This window comes from Mytilus californianus, unplaced genomic scaffold (assembly GCF_021869535.1).
Source record: "Mytilus californianus isolate M0D057914Y unplaced genomic scaffold, xbMytCali1.0.p SCAF_1, whole genome shotgun sequence".
Classification (NCBI taxonomy): Eukaryota; Metazoa; Mollusca; class Bivalvia; order Mytilida; family Mytilidae; genus Mytilus; species Mytilus californianus.
In genome coordinates, this window is record NW_026262581.1 from 5,438,250 (window position 1) to 5,461,237 (window position 22,988).

At 29.8% G+C, this 22,988-nt stretch overlaps 1 protein-coding gene across 1 annotated transcript; it reads right to left on the minus strand.

The window, feature by feature from the left end:
* Window positions 1-1,961: 1,961 nt before the first annotated feature.
* Window positions 1,962-22,988, minus strand: LOC127739460 (metalloendopeptidase OMA1, mitochondrial-like). Its single transcript, XM_052201519.1, has 8 exons — window positions 22,586-22,988; window positions 17,473-17,701; window positions 16,522-16,698; window positions 14,453-14,560; window positions 13,156-13,284; window positions 11,700-11,774; window positions 7,553-7,699; window positions 1,962-6,825 (listed from the first exon to the last, which is right to left on the minus strand). The coding sequence occupies exons 1-8, from the start codon at window positions 22,888-22,890 to the stop codon at window positions 6,373-6,375; spliced, it is 1,623 nt and encodes a 540-aa protein (XP_052057479.1). The 5' UTR covers window positions 22,891-22,988; the 3' UTR covers window positions 1,962-6,372.

A 22,988-nucleotide genomic window follows, 5' to 3' on the forward strand; every position in this document is an offset into this window, starting at 1 on the left:
CCAACCAAACAGTTTATTTTTTTATAAACAGTAACGGCCAATAAAAGTAAAAACTCTTTTGATAAATACAAACAAAATATACAAGATGTTATGATAGATTGTTAACATTGTCTCAGCACCGAAAAGTTTTATGGGATATTTAGTATTCTTGTTAGGGAATGCTGGGAAAGAGTTTACACTTGAGATATTGGTGATATTTTCTACTTGCCAATCTTGGGCACTTTATATGTCTCTGCCTGAGACTAGCATGCATGTAGTCTGTTCACTTTCAAAATTAAGTATGGATTATCTGAGGGATAGTTTAGAATATAATTATTTCCTCAAGTCCTTTCCATTAATCTATGTTTCCATTTTCAATATAATCATCCCTTCAGAAATAATATGAATAAAAACCAACAACAAATCCAAACAACAACAAACCACAATGTATAAAATATCACAAGATAAGTCCAAAATCCCATTAAAAATGTCAAACACTATACATCAAAACATTCTTAAATGATATAACTGGTCTAATCATACAACATTTCCTTATTTTTATAAAACTAAGGTAGCAAAATGGTGTCCTTGAAAAACTTAATAAGGCAATTGAACTTGGAAAAAAATGTTAATTTATTTTTCTTTCCATTAGTAATTAATACAATTACTTTATCAGTTGTCAATGTGACTTTTGAAAATTAAAATGTTTATCTAGTTCACTTGCCAGCCATTGTGTGTGCATCTCTTACAATGTCAAACTCTAGAAGATACCAATAACTAGTTATTTAAAAGTAATAGTAAACAAACACTGGATCTACAATTCAGGAATGTATATGTTTACAATCATGCTATCAGACATATATTTAAAACTAGATACCCAAATGATGATTGTGTCCAAGTTTGGTTAAATTTGGCCCAGTAGTTTCAGAGGAGAAGATTTTTGTAAAAGTTAACAGACAATGGAAATTTGTCATTAAAGGGCAATAACTCCAATAAGGAGTTGTCGGACAATTTCCTCCACTTGTCTTTAATGTAAATCTTGTCTTGCTGATCATTTTTGATTATTTAATTTTCTACCTATCTATTATAATTTTTAAGATATGAGGCAAAAACACTAAAAATTGTTAAAAATCGTGATCAAAGGGCAATAACTCTAATAAGGAGTTGACTGACCATTTCGACTATGATAACTTATTTGTAAAACTTGTCTTGCTGATCATTTTTGCGATTTAAAATTTCTCTTCATCTATAGTTTTCAAGATAGTAGTAAAAAATGAAAAAAAATGGTAAAATTTGTCATTTAACAGCAATAACTCCAATAAGAAGTCGTCTGACAATTTTGACGTATATGAACAATTGGTAGAGCTCAACATTCTGATTATTTTTGCCACTGTCAGATTTTCTCTATTTATAAAGGTTTTCAAAATAATAGACAAAACTTGCATTTTACCCCTATGTTCTATGTTTAGCCATGTCGGCCATCTTGGTTGGCAGGCAGGGTCATTGGACACATTTTTTAAACTAGATACCCCAATGATGATTGTGGCCAAGTTTGGTCCAGTAGTTTCAGAGGAGAAGATTTTTGTAAAAGTTAACGACAACGGACAATGACGACGACGACAGTCGCCAAGTAATGGGCCAGGTGAGCTAAAAATGAAATAATGATCACTGTATTCATTTGAACAATGAAATCAATATAACATCATCCCTTGTCCTAAGTTGTTAATAGTCCATATCTTAATCTTTCTGTAGTGATTAAGGTTTTTCTTGTTATGGGTTGCTGTCTCATCTTAATATACCCTGCATCTGCTAATATTGATATAAACATTGTGATGTACATTGTGATGGCACTTTTTGAATTAACAATACAGACTCATCAGAAAAGTTCAAACAGTAATATATACCTCATATCACTCAGACACTGATCTATTCTCAAAAAGTTCAATTAAAAATAGATTCTTTGGCCATAATTCATAAGACACTTTAAAGTTATTTTTTTATTAATCTCTTAAAATATGTAACTTTCAAATATCACAGAATAAAAATAATCAATTCTGATTTTTTTCAAGAATTGGCTTCACATAATAAATTTCATATTACAACTGAAATGTACATTTTCTCTACATGAGAACCATTTATTATTTCATGAATGTCAGAAATGTTTGCCAAGGTCCATTCCTAGGCTATCGAACCCCTAACATCAAATCCTGTGTCTGTCCCTGATTGAGACATAAAAAAAAATGTGAGCTATTGCTCACTAATGATACTCCCACAATAAGTATTCTGTTAACAGTGTGAGTGATAGATGTTAAAACACATCACACTGTAAAGCGTGCTCATATGAAGGTTGATTCCAAATTTTGGAAAGCCTTGACTGGTAGTTCTGAGAAAAATTAGCTGAAATTTCAAATATTGGCATTATGTGGAAGAATACATAAGTATTCAGTAAATAAGAAGTTGATGAACAGTCAATCTGAAAACACCACACAAAATACCATGCTCACATGAATCTTGATACTAAATTTCAGAAAGCTCTGTTTTGTAGTTCCTGAGTAAAATGTGACAAAAATTACATACATGGTCATTATGTGAAAAAATAAGTAAGTAAATAATAAATAATTTAGTAAACAGGAAGCATTACATAGTATAGCATGCTCATTCCAAATTTCAGAAAGTCTTGGTTTGAAGATCCTGAGAAAAATGAAACAAATATTTAATGACAAGGTAAGCCGTAACCTCCGCTCCTTTGGAGTGGGTGTGTAATTATATGATAAGATACAAATATCACTGCTTCAAACCTTTTCTTGAATACAGAAAATCAAAATTCCATTTAAACCATACCCTGTTTGGTCAAATCAATGGAGTAATAGATGTAAATTAACTTCCCCCACAACTAGCCCACCAAGGCCTCTATTACTGTGGCTTGACCGTATTTGCTGTCGTTTTTACTTTGACATATGCTTTTGCTTGAAGCATAACTACATGATAGAGCCTCATATACTAATAATGCAACAGGATGATACATGTACCAAATATAAATATTTATAGAATAACTAATCGAAGAATTCAAATAGAGAAAAATATTCAACGAGTGACCGAACAACACATTAATTCACGAATGCGCGTAGCGCTTGAGTTAATTATCAGTGTTGTTCGGTCACGAGTTGAATATTTTTCGATATTTGAATTCTTTGATTAGTTATTCTTTTTATTACATTGGCAAATGGCTTTTTTTAATGAAATTAATGTAGAAAATGTAAGGAACTATATCTTTTTTCCACGCATTCCCAATTTGTTTTGATCCGAAGTTATCGACGTCTTGACAACGCCTATTGTTGTATGACGTCAGAGAGTGAAATAACCATGTTTATTTCACATGTGAAATTATCGGTTTTTATTTAACTGGGAAATCAATGTAATTCAATGCTACCAATGTAATATTCTGCTGTAAATATTTCTCTTTAAATTTGTCTAACCAGAAAACTTTTCATTTGAACAATTACAAAACGTCCATAGTCAATAAAAGATGATTGAGGGACCAAAGATTAATATTTTCTCCTCAAAACTGATGAGAATGAATGCTAATGCATCAGTATTCCATTTATCAATTTCAATTTTTATATAATCATAAACAGCTTTTTATAAACAAAAGTAATCTGAAAACTTAATATTTAATTTTTGAAGTCAATGGAGCATGACTGAGGGGACAGAGCCTAACATAATACATGTATTTATTAGGAAAGTCCATTTGCATTTCATTCTTTGTTCAGAAAATTCATTTGATTAAAAAAAGAAAGAATGAACTATGGAGTCAATTTCATTTTTCTGGGGTGATTTTGAGAAAGAGAGAGCTATGCTTTTGTATTTTTTTTTAATCTTTAAACTGTTTTGGTAATATCCTTTACCCAATTCTTTAAAAAATTGGTATTCCTTTGCTCTATATCATTTCCAAACCATTGATTCGATTATGAGTAAAATCTATAAGCAAAAACTTTATAATTTCATGTTCACATAGGTAATGCATTTTTTTAATAATGTGTTTTCAATAAATAGCTTAATTAAAAAAAAGAACAGATTCCTTTCTCAATTTCTTGTTAATTTTGTTGTATATTTCTTTTATTAAGGAAAATATATGATTAGTGAAAATTGACATTATGGCTGAAAAGTTCTTATTACTAACTTTTAAGGACAACATTTGTTTAGTCACTTTAAAAGACTAAACAATTGACAATGATACATTATTGAAATCCATCAGTAAAACACATTTCTTCACCCAGCAAAGAAAAATGATTACAGGCAGCAAATAGCAATGGGAAAGAAAAAAAAACAAAAAACAATTTTTGTTTGATAGAAGGACCTGCATGTCTAGTTAAAAATGTACTCCTGCAAATCTAATCTGTCATTGTAGAAATTTCATAAAGAATTCAATATATAGTAACCCTAATTAAAAAACACTGCATACCTTCTCAATGACAGCTCAAAAAAGCTTTCTAGATTCATATGATGAGATTTTTCATAACAATATATTATGTTTGATCTTTTTAACATGTTAAAAAAATAAAGTTACAAAATATTTTCTGCTCATCAACAATAAATATAATATGTATAAAAAATATATGTGCTTGAGTTATGAATCAGAATGAATTTTGATTATTAGATTATGTCTGAATTAGCCTGATTCCATGTACTCTGATGGATAGACATAATAGAAGGAATGAGGACTGTTCCATTTACTGCTTTGTAAATGGAATGAACTATTTGAATGCGCTTAGATTGATTCAGCCTCAGGCAGAAATGAGTTATTTCTTCAAATTGCTTGAAAAAGATAGCATGAGGCTAGTCAGAAGCAGCTGCATTCCTGGATTTATGTGTTTCACTTCATTAACATAACACTGTGGATTCATTATCATTCATTGGTTCCCAATTTTTATGGATTTTATGGGTATAGGTGAACAACTAAATTTAAAGGTTCAACTAAGTACAAATTTTTTATAGGCTTCAAGGTAGACTTTGGCAAAACCACGAAATCAAATATCTATTAATTTACAATTTTTACTCGACCCACAAATACTAGTACAATGTACCCACAGAAATGAATGAATCCACAGTATTCACCAAAATACATGAACAGGGATAAAGAACTGTACTTAACTTCAAGTTATTGAAAATAAAAAAATATCAGAAATATTTGCTTTAACATTTGAATCTAACTCAGTTATGAACCTAACAAAAAGGTTAATCATGCAAGGCCAGCAATCTATATAAATGCATTTTGAGCTGATGTATTAATATTTTACCTTTAAAGTAAATAGACATTTTTAACTGAGTACACAATTGAGAATCAATGGGCAGCAATCATGATTGTTTTGCTTGGGTTTCTTTTAAAGTTGATATTAACATTTTTATAAGTTACAAAAAAGTTCAAAGAATTTAAAATGCCTTAAATCTATAAACACCATTTAATAACACTAAAATTACTAACTTCTTCATGAATAAATAATCTCTGATTTTTGCCAGGGGAGATAAATTTTGCAAAAATGAGTTTAATTCAAAGGGGGTTTATTAGATATTTTGCAAATAAACCACATTTTTCACTCTTATGTGAAATAGCAAGAAAATGAAAATGAATAATAAATTGTATTACAATTTAATTTTATAATAGAAAACTAACTTCTAAAGTGTACAACAGTATCTTAACACTTCGTGCTAAGATTGATTGACTCTTTTTAACATTCAGCACATAATATAACACAATATCATGGTCAGAAAAAGTATAAAATATTGCAATATATAATGCAAAAAAGTTTGTAAATATTATTTGAAAATAATGCTTATTCAAAAGTAAAGAGTCAATGTACTGAGTACATTTCTTCTAAAAATTCAGTGACAGAGACACATACTATGCTGAAAATTCACTTGCTAAAATTAGTATATTAACTGTGATATATAAATATGAAAGACACTCAGCTGGACACAAAGTTATGTGTTAACAATTTAACCCTGAGATATTTCTTTCCAAAAAAACTGTCAGGACTAGAATAATAATTTTATATTTTTGTAATGCAAATTGTAAAAGAAGAGCTATTTCTAAGAGCAATATATAGCTTATATACTCCAACTCCAAATGATATTTGACTGATTTATACCTTTTTGATCCCTTTCAGGAGGATAGATTTATCAAATAATATTCTTTTGACAATTCAACCCCAAATAGCCCTACACTGCACAGCTTTATTAAACAGCAGAAAGTTGACAAGTGCTTAATTTTGACCTACCAATTATAGTATCAATTGGATCTTCCACTTGCAAAAAGGAAATTAATAAAAAAAAAAACATTAATAGTTATAACTATAAAAAAACAATCTAATAATAATAAACCTAATAAATAAGTCATCAAGCCCCTATTACTTCTTCATTTCTTCCAACTTGAATATTTTTGCCTCTACTATCCAGGTCCTGTGATATAATAACATTTGGCACAAATTTAGGAGAAGAAACAGCTTTTTCACTTTCTGCTTCAACAATCCCATCATCAGGTACTTGTTTATCATTTTTATCTGACCTGATAGGAGAAGCTGTTGACATAATGTTTTCTTTTTCAGTTGTGTCTTTGTCATTAGGAATTGTTTGATTGGTCTGTTGGTTCCTTGTTGATGGGTCGTTTGCCTGATTTGGTAAAGGTAGTGGTTTACGACTTGCAGGTGCAATCCTTAATCTTTCGATGTTTCCCCTTGATCTTTTAGAAGTAATAAGATTATCAATCTTTTCTTTAAGAGGAGGAAGTAATCTTCTTGGATCTTTTTCTGATAATGGTGGACATCTACACTGTTTTCTCATCTCTATGTACTATAGAAAAAAAAATATACATTTAAAATTATGTTGGTAATGTTTTAACATTTTATTTATGCTGGTAATAATTACAGTGGATTTATTCATTTATTTTCACCTGTTGCTAGACTGGCATCTCTATTACACTTTTGTACACAAATATTTCCTGCATTTTATGGGTCATAATTATTTTTATCATTCTTGGGCAATAACATGTTTTTAAATTCTTACCAAGCAAGGATATTCATTTCCAAAATTATCCTGTCTATCTCACAGACATACGGACAGATGGGTGGACAGACAGACATATAGCAGTATACACCTCCTTCATAACAGAGGTATAAAATAAAGTGTGAATCCCCATCTATATGTTTTAATATGATAGTTATAAAGAAAAAAACATTGTAATCTATTTTTTCATAGTGAGTGTACTTTAGGTAACTGAAAAGGCAATGCTAAATTCCTGGCTGCACAGAGATCACTTTGAAGACAGTAAACTGAGCTTCTAACTGGTTGAAATATTTGAAGATTATTTCTTATTAGTTTCGTTTATAAAATTAGAATACAACTTCATATATAAATAAACATTAAGTAAACAAATTTTTTTTTAAGAATCAGAATGTAAGGGATAACAGTGAAACTATGCACATTTTGGATTATTATACGTTCTGTTGTTTTATGTGTAAACTATTGCTTTGTTTAGCAAATTTGTCATGCTATGAATTTCAAAGAAAAAAAAACAAACCTCAGGAATAAAATGTTCAAAGAAGTCTACTCTTTTATCACTGGCTGGATGAGTTGATAACCATTCTGGACGCTTTCCATTTTCAAGTTTGTCTTTAAATTCAAATTTTCTCCAGAAAACAGTTCCAAATCTCACATCAAAACATGCCTACAGTTTATAATGTGCATCATAAAAAATCAAAGACAAAATACAGTAGCTGTACAAAAGAATCTGTAACTTTTCTTAAATTAAAACTGTACTTTATAGCAGTCATTTGAAATTTTGACTATATCATTCCAGATATCTGAAGACAACAGAATAGTATACACAAATTTGGTATGCCAAGATATATACTGTACCAGTAATTTAAGTGGTTTATTTTTTCACAATTTAAATTTCATGATTAATTTTGCTAAACCAATTCACAGGGTTTTATTTTTGTGCTTAAAAAATTGTGAAATTTGTGAAAAATAAACCCCTCACATAAATTTGCAATCTTACAGTAATCTGCAAGGATTTCTTACAAGAATTTCATGAAATATCCTTTAATCAATTAAACTGTGTGCACCAAAGAGAATTCTAATAAAACCAATTTCCCTCCAAAATTGGTTTTGGTTTAGAGAGATTTCTCAGTATTTTGTGTAGTGTACACACCTGGTGTAGCATAAATGATACATGCATGTGATCACAAATACAAAGGCATGTAAAGCGAAGAAGTTCCAAGTTTGTTGTTCTTAATCTGAGAAAAGTAGATGTCTTTCAGTTGCTTGTGCCATTGGGTTGCTGTCTCACTAATATATACCCCATATCTTCTTTTATTAACATTTTCAAAATACCAGTAACTAAAATTACAGGTATGTATTCTTTCCTCAATAGTTCGGAACAAGCATTAATAGTAATATCAAACAAGAGTTGATAAGAAGAATTCTCTTATGTTTGTGGCCTGTTCTCTATATCTGACATGAAGAGATATCACACTAAATGGAATGCGATATGAATAAGTGATACAAAAATGCCTTTATTTGATTGGCCTATCCTACTATCTGTTACAAATTTAAACATTTCCATTGGCTATTCACAGCGTCAATGATGACTTTCAAAAGCATAACAGACTTCATGGCAATGGAGATTTATGATTTCTTTACTAATACATTTATGCAAAAAACACTGACATGTTTCACCTGAAAGTATTTTTTTGGTCAAATCTGATTCGTTTTTGAAGAGTGCATTAGCTTGAAAAACTCTGATGTTAACAGTAGTCTGGGTTACGTTATTTTGATTGGCTAACAGCAATCTTGCGTCATTCTGAAATTAATCTTCATTTCAACATGAAATGTAACATTCATAATGACACGAGCTTCCACAATAAAGTGCACAGGTAAACAAAAGAAAAACTTGATAGAAATCGTGTTTTCATGATCTTAGCAAGAAAATATAATGATAAGTATTGAATGCTTCTTTTAGTAATTTTATAGGGTTGTAAAAGCGTTGACCGGGTGCATATTTTTAGGAATGAAGCGCTTCTGCTTCTGCGCTTCATATAAAATGTACTTCGGTCAACGTTTTTACACCACAATAAATTTACAAAAAGAGCATTCATTTCTTAAGTGAAGATTCTGATTGTGAAATAAAAAATATTTCACTGAATTTTCTTATTTTTACCATAAGAGAAATAGGTTGAACAACTCATGACAGTGGGATATTTCTTGTCATTGATATCAACTCAATTATCTAACTTCAATAATAATAATAAACTCACCAAAGGCTCGTTTTGAAATCATAGAACAAAATAAACTTATAACTAGCTGTTCCACTCTTATTACAATTTATTCCTTTATTGTTATGAAACACAATGTCTGCCTTAACTGCATAAGACCCAATAGAACTCCACTTGGTATATATATGTAGGACTCAAATCTATTGTGGGTTCAAAATGTATGGCAGATTCCTAATCTATGGCAAATATGACGTTACAAATCAAATCTATGGCAGTTTTTTGTTTTCTCCAAATCTATGGCAGATCTTGAAATTGCGTAATTTTCCGGGGGAAAAGAGTAACATATAGTGTCACAATTAAATAACGCCATAATTACGTCAACGTTGCCAGCGCTAACGTTGGCAGAACCGGCATAGATTTGAACACCATTTATAATTTTTTTCTTTTAATTGTATGATGTAAACCAAAAACAAATATTTAACAAGGGGCTCACAGATTTCAAATTTTTACAAACAAAAACACAGAGAAACACTCTCCCTCTAAAAACAATTTGCCGATGGTTTAAAGGAAGATGTGCTGTACTGTCCGAATCCTGCGATGAATAAAGGCATGGCTGTTTTTAGTAGTGGATATTTTAGTAGGGAATTATAATTAATATTTGAGCATCTAAGCCTGGCAAAGTATATGAAGTGAGAGATGAAATTACAGGATACCACTTTGACTTCAATCATCATTAGTTAAAAAAAAATTGATTAACGCTCAAATAAATATTTTATGAAAAATTAAACTGTTTTTTAAAATTCTTTTTATAAAAAACTGCTTTCTTGTTTGTCATGGGACTACTATTTTTATTAGTTGGTTTAATAAATAGACTAAACAGGTACCATGCACAGATAAGAAATGTTCATTTTTCCGGGGCGCATCATTTTAATCCTGAAGTCTGTATTATGGTATGGAATGTTTGTTTCAAAAATGTTTATAAACATGCTTCCGTTTTCATACATTTCCACTTGTTTAAGAAAAGGCATCGGTCGTATATGTACTGCCTTGTTTTCCATATGCACAAAATCCGCCATAGATTAGAAAATTACAAAACTTGCCATAGATTAGGATTGTAACATATCTGCCATAGATTTGGGATGGCATGACGTCATATTTGCCATAGATTAGGGATCTGCCATAGATCTGGAACACACCATTGATTTGAGTCCTACATATATATGATTCATAATATCTGCAGATACTTAGGCAATTTATACACTGTCCATAAGCAAACCAGATTTGATTAAATATGCAAATGAAATTTGTCCATCTCATTCTTAATCTATCTAATTTTAATAGTAGACAATAAATGTAGATTTTTAGACCTTGATATTATAATTTCTCATAGTAATCTTCATACCAAAAATTTTAATAGATGGGACACCTTTTCCTGTCCTATTGTGAATTTTCCTTTTCTTGATAAAGATATTCTGTTGGTTCCTTTTCAAGGAGTGTACATTTCTCAGTTGGTTCTATATGCTTGTGTTAACACTGATTTCTCTAATTTCAACGCACATACATGTAACCTAATTATTACTAAAATACTTTAAAACCAGGCATATAAACTTTTACTCACTTAATTACGAATACATAAATGTATAGAATATTTTATGTGTAAGTATGATTCAACCTGCAGAATTTATTTTTAAAAGTGGGATTTCACATCCAGTTTTTTATGGTAATTTTACTAATAAATCTAACCAGTTCAGAGTTGTCCTTAATTCTTTCTTTAAGAATAATAAACTTATTGATAAAGGTTAGAATAACACTGTTGTTTTTCAATCATTGCAATCAGTTTTTAGGGGAGATGAATATCAATTCATAAATTATGTTTGCTTTTCTGTAATGAAATTCTGTTCAAGTTTGATTGGGGATAATATGGAATTTCTCACTCTTCACCCCTTTAAATATCAAGTTCTATTACATTGATTGCAATGAAATACCGTGATTTCCCAGTGTAATAAAAACCGATAATTTCACTCCTCTGATGTCATACAAAAATGGGTGTAGTCAAGACCTTGTCGATGACGTTGCAGCAATACAATTGAGAAAGTGTAGAAAAAGATATAGTTCCTTTCATTTTTTTCTTTATTTTCATTAAAAAGTCCAAGGTCAATGTAATAAAAAGAATAACTAATTCAAGAATCCAAATATCGAAACATATTCAACTTGTGACCAAACAACACTGATAATTAACGAATGTGCTATGCACATTCGTGAATTAATGTGTTATTCTGTCACTCGTATATTTTTCTATATTTGAATTCTTGGATTAATTATTCTATAAGTATTCAGATAGTATAAGAGTTATTTTAAGTGAAGTTTTAATAGAGTATTTAGAGGGTTAAACTTAACTCCAGTAATCTGAAATAAATCACTAACAAAGTGGTGAAATAATTTATGACATACTTTAGCAGCTAGTTCTAAGCCAACTTTGTCTGCCTCTGTTTCATGTAACCTGTTATGTGGTAAGTGCAACATATACTGAAAAAGAAAGTATCACTTTTTTATTCTCTTTCATGCATACTTATCTATTATCTTCATCTTTATACCCTGTTGTACTTCAAAATAACCACTTACACAAAATGAAAAATATTACCTTAAACTGGATTACACAATTGACCTTGACATTATAAGAGGTATTTCTAATAAGCCTTTTCTATGAATATGTTGCATGACATGAAAGCACAAGAGCAGAAACACAAAAAAGCACTTACATAATTTTGGGCAACGGTTGTGATTTGTATAATTCCTGAATATGTGGAAGTCAACAGTCAAGATTTTGTTTAATTTCATAATTTTACTGAATACTGCTAAATAACCAACAAAAAAGATATACATGTATTCCATTGTCTTTAAAGTATAAACATGTACTAGATTCAACATTTAATTCTGCTAATTGGAGATATATAAAAATAATTCTTATATGATTTGCATATTAGAGAATACGTTGATATGATTGGTTGAGAGGACTTCCGGTAGTTGTTCTTGACGTTGTTTATTTTTCGATAGACGACGTTGACCGAACTTCTTTTCGTAACCAACGTAAACAAGATGGCGGCGATAATGACACAATCCGGATCGACGTTAACAAAATTTATTTTCAATTCGCGTTAACAGGTCTTAATAGTTAAATTAGATAATAAACACAAAACATTCGTTTGAATGATAATAAGAGTTTTTGTAGTTTATTTTTTATCAGATTGCAAATTTCATGGAGTACATATTTTTGCGTTAATCAACAAATATATTCATGCGCTAGGCCTATTCAATGACACAAATATACAATTTACGTGTGATAGAGGTTACGAGTGTGGAAAAATAAATTCCTTATCTCCAATTTTAAAGAATTATAAGGATTAAACGCCTTTTTAAAGGAATTTATTGGTGTATAAACTGTACCAAGTCACTCACAAACATATCATAAAAGTCCTTCGTTTAATCCTATAATAACATTTGATTTGGGACCAAACTGACTTTAAATCACACCTTCTACTTTATAGAGCAGTTATCAAAATGCATGTTTTTAATCATTCACTTACAATTTTTCAGACTGAATGGCACTTTTTCAAACTTTATTCAGTAACTGATATAAGCCCATTTATGAAATGTGAAAATTTGTTACGTACTATCATTCTATGAACTATGCTTAAAAAAAATGAAGTGAACTGATATCTCATTCCAAAATATTACTTGTGCTTGTTGATTTTAGACTTACTCAAGTACAGTTAATACTATTATTGTCATTGATAGGCCCTTTCATACATTGCTCTGCCTGGTACCTCCATTATTTTCCTATTTAAGTAACTTTGTGATAGTGTTTTATATGCATGTCCACCATACTGTAACTCTTATATACATTTACCTTAGTTACTTTGTGAACAAACCAGTTGAAAACAAAAGCAATTCCATCATATGGTATTACAGCCCACAAAGCTGCCATAATCAGTATCACAAAATAATCTACCCACTGGGCCTGACTAAGTGACTCTGCCTGCAAAATCATAATTCATTAAAGGTTAAAAACAAACTGAGGGAATTAACATGTCACAACATTAATCAAAGAAATCTTCTAAAAACTGCTTTAACAACACCCACCAAAAAAAATCAGACACCAAAATATCCCTTTTTTGAAATGTTCAATTAGGACTTTATGTGGCTATTTTGTAATTCATGAAAAATAATTCTTTTGAAATACTGTGGATTCATTAACATTGGTTGGATACACATTTACGTAGATTTTGTGGTGACAATGTATGGGTATATCATGAATTTAAATGTTCAACTATGTATACATTTCCTATGGGCTTGTATGCAGACTTTGACTAATCCAGAAAAATACAATTGACCACAATTCATGAAAGTTGGTACCTACGAAAATAAATGAGTTGTTTGACTGCTAATTGAATGTATGCCATGTATGGCATGATTTATCTTACAATTAAATTTTCATTCATTTTAACTTAAATAAAGGTTATCTATTTCAATGCACAATTTTCCTTTTTCAAATAACTGAATTAGTACATATATGGAATTGGAGTAAGTTTTTAAAGCTAAAGTAATCATTATAAGTCTAACCAATTCATGTTTTTGATTTCGACTATCTTGTCTTGATCAATTGATTAAAACCGATAAATAATTTAAATTGCAAAATTGCAAATTTAAAATGATTTTCTTCCAAAATTACATTATCATAGAATCTTCAGCCATTTATTTACTGTAAGATACACACTAATAGTGTTGGATTTATTGCAATATTAAAAGGCATTATTATCAGTATACTGATATCTGATTTGTTGCATTTATATATGAACACAAAATGTTAATATCAACTTTGTAAATATATTTTAAGGCTTCCTATATAACCATTTATATTGAAAAAAAAACTCTTATCTGGCTAGAGTTATTTCCCTTGTTCAGTGAACTTTTTTCTCAAAATATCCCTAAAAGAACTTCAGAAAAATGCAGAAATTAGTCAAGATCTATTGAAATTTCAAAAGTAAATGGTTAACTCATGGCCAAACAGCTTTTTTCTTCAATAAAACTGATTGACATCAAGTTTTATAAATGTATAAAATGTTGCATTTAACTTGAGCATAATAAATATACTTTAATGTTTAGTGTTTTAGTCCTATAGTTATATACCCGTATTCAAAACTTACTGCATGTTTGAGTATAGCATGTGCCATTTCATGTCCTAATACAATTGCTAATTCATCTTCAGTTTCCACAAATTTAATCAGTCCTGTGTAAACAAACACATCACCTGTCTAAAAGTAAAACAAGCCATGTTCAAATTTTAAAACATCTTCCTTTAAAATTTTGTTTACTAGAGAAAGCACTGAGTGGTGAAAAAGTCATACCGATTTTATTTTTTTTTGATAAAGACAAACTAGGAGAAACTGCTCCACTTCATTGAATACTGGAAATTTCTTGTCATGAAGAATAAGAAACTATATGGTTATCAGATGGAATCTTAACTCTTTTTGATATAGTTAACAATTTAAGGCTATGAGAAGGGGGTGGTACATGAACCACATGATATTGGACATGTTTCTAAATGATAGAAATGACTACACTTGACCATCAAATAAAGCTGGAAAAACTATGCATTTATTAAATTTTTCCAAGAATTTCGCTGTGTAAAATCAGAGAAGTCATATCAAAAGGGCTCCTGCTAAATGATACAAAATATAGTCTCATATAGTGCCCTAATTTAAATTTAACCATGTATGTGGAAATGTCTCAGTCAGTATATCATAATTCATGATAAGGACAAAGAATTGAAGATAATGTTACTATTACCACTTACCTGAAATGTATTTCACACCTGTGCTCACACACACTAGGACTTATGTAAAAATGTAGTTCTGTCAATTTTTTGCTCAAAAACATTTGGAATTTAATAAGTTTTTATATTATTTTGACAAACTATATCATCTACTGCTAAAATTATTTAGTTGCAAACCATTTAAACATGATAAATAACTTCAAATTAATGGATCTATTTCTGATTCTGTTAATCTGTCAGGTGAAAAGGTAAATCACAGCTGTCAACTAACCCTTGTTTGTAACTGTTTTAATGACAGGGTATTTTACTGGAGCTTGTTTTTACAGTAATTACGCTTCATGTCAGTTTTATGACTGAAATAGTTTGCCTGTATAAGGGAAAACTGTTCAACCAGAAAAAAATGCCTAGACCTTCCATTTTCGTTCTTAATCATATTTTTCAGATATGCTTAGTTTTACCCCGCCACATTCTTTATGTGCCTGTCCCAAGTCAGGAGCCTGTAGTTCAGTGATTGTCGTAGGTTCATGTCTGTTATATTTGTTTTTCGTAAATTGTTTTGTTGTAAATTAGTCTGTTAGTTTCTCAATTGAATTGTTTCATATTTTTCATGTTGGGCCTCTAATAGCCGACTATACAGTATGAGTTTTTCTCATTGTTGAAGGCAGTACGGTTGCCTATAATTGCTTACATCTACTTCATTTGAACTTTGGTGGATAGTTGTCTCATTGGCAAATCATACCACATCTCCATATTTTTATACTAGTGTCTTCTATCTGGAAATTTATTGAAAGATTCGTCCGGCAAATATGACTGTTTTGAAGCCCTGTTTATAACTATATTTTCTAATTTACTATGATAAAACATCCAATGAAGTATTATATGTAATAGTAAAAAGTCAAGCTCTATTTAACTAGAGGCTCTAAAGACCCTGTGTCGCTCACCTAGATCTGTGTGCGTCTTCAACAATGGACAACCTCCAATATTGTAGACTAGAATAGTATTCATGACAAGAAATCTCTTTTTGTTGATTTTGTATTGCTGATAAAAAAATTTTTTTACAGTTTCTCTGTATCTTCTTCAGTTTTTGCCCAAAACACAAAAAAGGCTAAAAAATCATCATTGGGTAATCACTCCTATAAAGATTGTACTAACTATTTAGCCAAAATTTGACTTATTTGTAGATCTTGTCATGCTGATAATTTTTTGCTATTTAAAGTGTCTATCCATTATAGTTTTTAAGATATTAGGCAAAAACGCAAAATATTGGTAAAAATTGTCAATAAAGAGCAATAACTCAAATAAGTCTTCTGAAGATTTAGACCATTATAATCATTTGTGGACCTTGTCTTGCTTATCATTTTTGTAAAAAAAGCAGATTGCATCAAATAAAAACAATCAATGAATATACTAGAAAAATTAGGTTCCCTTTGAAATACCTACTGGTAAAACAAATGCATTGACATTATCAGGGTCATCTACAATAGCTAGTGTCCACTTCTGATTCTCTACTTCTTTAATATCTGTGTTAGCTAAATATAATCGCTGGACAATCTTTAACAAAGCAGGATATAGCGGATGGTTTGTTGGAAGAATCTTTTCTTTTAGCTGCTCCTGAAGCTAAATAGAAAAAATTTTAAAGATTTTAATTTATTATGAAATTATTGCATGTGTCAGATTTGGTACCTATAGTTAGTTGTTTACTTCCTTGTACATGTGCTTTTTGGTGGATAGCTGCCTCATTGGCAATCATACCAAATATTCTTATTCTTATATTTAAAACTAAAAGATGGCACTGATCAAACTAAAATCAAAATATCACTGAAAAATGTGATTTAAATCAGACTATTTCTAACACAAAATATGTCTTGAAATACACATCTTCTTATATTGCTCATATAAGAGTAAAACCTGGTATTGTTTGATATTCAATTATAACTCACAGAATGAGATTGTGTAAAGTTATTGCTTATATAAGAGTAAAACCTGGTATTGTTTGATATTCAATTATAACTCACAGAATGAGATTGTGTAAAAGTTTTCAATAACAAAAATTTAATTTTCCTTCAACCTACATATTGTAGATTTTATATGCTAAATGAACACTAAACTCTCCCAGTGTTCAGATATTGGTTGATACATTTTTTTAATCATATTAAAATCACAGGCAATCAACATAGAATTAATAAAGTTTACTGAAGATAGGAAGAGTAATTTGTCTTATGCTTTATATTACTATATCCCTCAGCAAACTTTTGTGCAGGTAAGGGAAACCATTAGAGTTATCTCCCTTTCATCTGAATCCTGAGTAAGGATGCAATGTCCATGGAAAAGTAAAGCATAATTATGAAAATAAGATCTGTATCAGTCACTCTAACTTATCAAACAGATTACCTCCTCAGCTTCAATACTCATCACACGTTGAAACTGTTTATCTGTAAATGCTATGAATCTTCTCCTTCCTGTTATAGGGGCCTCTTGTATATGGCTCCAGTAATAAAGACTTCCAAGAACAGAAATTCCTGATATTGCTAATAAAATTTCCTTCCACTGTTTTTTGGAAAGATGAATAAAGTGAAGTCTTTTATGGTCAGGTAAGGTTTTCCACCATTGTCTGAAACCTCTGTAAAATGTATAAGAACTCATAAAGTTAAATTAATGTTACTAACAATAACAATAAGTAAATGCAAACTAGTATCACTTTCCTGTATGAGTTGAAAATAGATAATAAAGTAACAGGTATTTATTATATGATATGGAACTGTTGAAAAAAAACATATCTTAGGTCAAATTATTGGCTGTATATTACATTGTAACCTGTACATGTATATTAAAAAAGAATACTGGAATTTAATCAAGTCACTAAAAGATGATAAAAAGGAGGGTCCAGAAAAAACAGTAAATACAAATGTTTGGTATACCTACTTTAAATCACTTAATAAAATACCAGATAAATATCAATCTAGAATTAATCAAATTGACAAGATACTCAAAAACATGGAATTAAGCCACTCGTTCAATGAACTGGATTTTAGGATAACCTCCAAGGAGGTGTTAGACACTATTTGTAAGTTAAAATGTGGAAAGGCAGTCGATTTAGATGGCCTCCCAAATGAAATACTGAAGAGTGGTGCTAGTATTTTGGCTCCATTATTTCAAAAACTTTTTAATCTTGTATTTTCTTCAGGAATATATCCCAAAAAATGGTCATCAGCATATATTTGTCCAATTTTTAAAGCTGAGGATCCATCTAAACCGAAAAACTACAGGGGTATTACAATTAATATGTGTATAGGAAAACTATTTAATTCAATACTAAACAAAAGGCTTGATAAATATTTAGAAACAAATAATATCATAAATCCATGTCAGATTGGTTTTTCAAGTAAAAGTAGGACATCGGATCATGTTTGTATTAAAAACTATAATGGATAAGTACACCAGTATGAAAGGTGGGAAACTTTATGCTTGCTTTGTTGATTTCAAAAAAGCGTTTGATAAAGTCATTCATTCAGGTTTAAAATATAAGCTATTAAAACATAATATAGGTGGTAACTTTTATGCAATCCTGAGAGATATGTACAATAAAAGTGAATTATGTGTTAAAATAGATGATGTGCTTACTCCTAATTTTTATTCTCAAATTGGAGTAAAGCAAGGGGATGTTTTAAGTCCAAACCTTTTCAAGATTTTTATAAATGATTTACCGGATGCATTTAAGGAAAGCCCAGACACTGTTGATATAAACGGTCGCAGGATTGACTGCCTCATGTATGCAGATGATATTGATATTTTATCTAGTTTCAAGGCAGGTCTTCAAAAACGACTTGATGGTTTAACCAAATTTTGTACTAAATGGTGTTTAGAGGTCAATCTATCTAAAACCAAAGTTATTATATTTAACAAACCTGGTAAACTTTTAAAAGAATATTTTTATTTCGAAAAAGTTACAATAGAATGTGTTAACAATTATAAGTATTTAGGTTTAAAATTTATATCTAGTGGACTTTTTAAGCAAGGAAAGGAAGAATTATACAAAAAATCACTAAAAGCTGTATTCAAATTGCAAAGATCTTTATCATCTTCCAATCCAAGTATTTCTACTCTATTACATATATATGACCATACAATAAAACCCATTTTAATGTATGGCAGTGAAATTACAGGTAAGTTTATAACTAGCTCTGCAGCATGCCAGAAAGAAAGTGAATATTTATTACAGCACATTTATATGAATGATTTTTTAGATAAATCCAATTTAAGATATATGAAGTATATATTAGGTGTAAACAAAAAGTCTTCTAACCTAGCTGTGCTAGGAGAGCTTGGTAGATTCCCTTTATATTTTTCAGTTGTATTATCAATGCTGAAATATTGGTTTAGAATAAAAAATATGAAAGATGGTTTACTGTATGATACCTATATGTGTAACAAAAACATGTTTAATAATAATATTGAATGCTGGTATTCATCCATACATTACATTTTTAAAAAGCTGAATATTCATAATTTGGAGGTAAAGCTCAACTTTTTTATCAAGTCAGTTAAGCAAAAAACTTTGTAATAGTTTTGTAAAGTTTTGGAACACAAAAAGAAGAGATACAAAGAGTAGTAAATTAGATACTTATTCAAACTTAAAACTTGTTTTTCGAAAGAAATGTATCTATCTTTAAACAATTTTCAATTGAGAAGTGCCATATGTAAAATCAGAATCAGTGCACATGATCTCAAAATAGAAAGAGACAGGTATAAAACTTTATATATAGAAAAAGACCAAAGGCTTTGTAAGAAATGTACTCTAAATCAGGTTGAAGATGAACAACATATTATTACTAGTTGTCCAGCATACAATAATGATAGGGAGATATTTTTCAAGGAGATAAACTGTATCTGTCCCAATTTTATATATATTTCAAATGAGGCAAAATTTGTTTGGTTATTTACTAATGAAAATTTGTCTATACTTAAATATTTAGGGAGCTATATTATTACATGTCTAGATGGGTTCATTCAACCTATGCCAACATTTTGAAATTTAGGTATAAAATTGTATGAAAAAATGTTGGCATAGGTTGAATAATTTGTAACGGATTAAACGTTATAACAACATAAATTGATCAGGAGCTAATCAATTTACAACAAGTTTAAACTTAGCTTTTAATACCATTTTTGTTATTACATGTAATAGTAAAAATGTAGGTATAATTGTATTTGTTGAGGATCTCTATTTCATAAGGAATTGATATAAAATAATATATCAAAACAATGGAAAATAAGTGTTAATTTCTATAATTTTATTAAATGATCATCTATTCATATAAAATATATACCAATGTCAATCTAATGAATTATATAAAATATTTGATAAAAATATTTAATTCTATTTCAAATAGATTCCTTCAAATACATAGAAATACTGACTATCATGACTATACTATATATAGTACTATTGAAACACATAGTTCTGTATTTTTGATATTTTACTTTTTTTTTCATAAATACTAACTCGTGTAAAATATCTATTTTGAATGTTCATTATTGAATCCTACAATATTGACACAGACAGAGAATTGTACAAAGTTCACTATGATTATCTCAAAAGTCATACACTTATTAAAACGAAGAAGATATGATGCTGCATCTGCATACATAACTGCTGAGTACTCAGTCTGGATTATTGTAACCTCAATAACTGTTTGCTGTTTCTTCAGTAGTTTTACTTTGTGGTTGTCATGATTGTACCAATTTGGTAGTTTTGTAGGTATGTTATTGCGAGTATTTTAATGTTGCTGGACAATTACGTGTAGTGCATATCATGTATATTTTATCATATAGTCTGGATTTAACTCTGAACTGGTACCCACTGTGGATTAGATTCTGCTGCCTAGTCTATTGGTAACAAACTGAATATCTATATCTAAAACATTTGTTCTTAGATGCATGATTTTTTTTATTAGTTGTTAGTGGCTTTGAAGTAGCTGTCAGTAAGTGCGAGTACTCTCAGATCTGTACTTAATGTCTTTTTGTTGTTGGGATATACAAGTACCCGGCCAAGTCCACTCTGTGTTTTTGTTAGATGTATTTCTATTTGTATCCATCGGATGAGTTAAGCTTTTTTCAACTGATTTGTTTAGTTAGTTCTTATGTTTTACTGTTAAACCACTGTCCCAGGTTAGGGGGAGGTTTGGGATCCCGCATGTTTAACTGTATGTATGTGCCTTTCAAATATTTTTAAATAAAAAACAAACCGACACCAAGCACGTATTTCTAAAGTAAAACTAAGTAAGTAAAGGCTGCACTTTTTTACTGGAAAGCCGCTGTTTAATAAATGAATTTTTTAAAAATTTTATTTGATACTTATTTTAAATTTCATTTTGCTAAATTAATTTGATTTAATACTATTTTATTTGTATGTTGCATATTTAGTATAAGAAAGTTTATCATGAAAATTCTCAAATAAAATAGCTTAATTTCATTCTTTTTCTGTAGTACTACATGTACGTGTTCAATTTTTGTGTATTTTTATAATTAATTTAGTATTTACTTCAACACAATTTTGCTAGAATCAAGTGTTCTATTTTATCATTTTAGTCTTTTTTTATTTAAATCATTTTTACTTAATAGTAACAAAACACTATTGCACATATTTTATTCTTGTTTTTTTTTTATTTTTCAAAGAGTAATATTTTAATGCTTAAAAATACTGACTGTATTTTACCTGTTATTAATTAGTAATTGTTATAACAACACCTATTGCATTTTGTTTGTAGGCATAGGTTGAATATATATTTATCAAATGTTGGCATAGGTTGAAGACACCGTCTAGATGTTAGACGAAATGTTAATTAATGTATGTAATAACAATGATAATTGTAATGATTTTATAGTTCTGATCCTGCCTGGAATTAAATGTAATAAATTTATTACATTGGTTGCAATGAATCACCTTGATTTCACATGTGAAATTAATCTGATAATTTCACTCCTCTGTTGTCATACAACCATGAGTGTTGTCAAGACCTTGTCAATGACATTGCATCATAACAATTGAGAATGCGTAGAACATGTAGAAAGGGATACAGTTCCTTAGTTAGAACTTTATGCTCATTGGTTATAATAAAAATTCAAAAAATTCATGACATCTTTAAACAGGAAGTGGTCTGAAAATTCCTAACATGGTACCACTCAATATTACATAGATCAAATTATTCGTTTTGAAGCTTAAAAAGATGTATTAAAACATGTGGATGGACAAGGTCACAGGATGGACAAGGTCATTGTAGTTTACCACTCACTCTGTGAGAGGAGGTATAGTAATTATCCGAGAATCGGTAGTTAGTTGAATCTGTCATGTGACTTTAAGTTCAAAATTATTAAACTTGTAGGTTTTTGAGTATATACTTATAGTGAAATAATCTTGTCTAGTACATGTGCAACAGGCAATGCCGTTCTCTAAAACTGACTAGGGTACTTAAAAACTGCACTAAGTCATAATGTTTACATGTACCTGCCACTAATAATACTTGCTCCCTTCATAGCCAATTTCACAACAACCCATAGATGTGGCCCAATTGCTTGCTTTCTGGAACTTGTATGGAATCCATATTTGAAGTATTTCATGCATCCTGGTGTTAGTGGTTGAAACTTTAAACTGTTAGTGCCTGAGATCAATGGGCCTGGAAAAGTTTTGAGTGTACACACAATGTGTGTTTTTGTTGTAGTTCTTTCAGATAAAAAGTTTATTATTTTATTCGTATTTGAACGTGTAAATGGGTGAAATTGAAATTTATGTAGATGCTTTAGAAAAGACATTGCTACTGATGAGTAATTATGAAAAAAATCTTGCGTTACATCATCTGTTCTTAACCAAAGCAGGTGAAATCTCAAATCAACATGAAAGTGAAACTAGA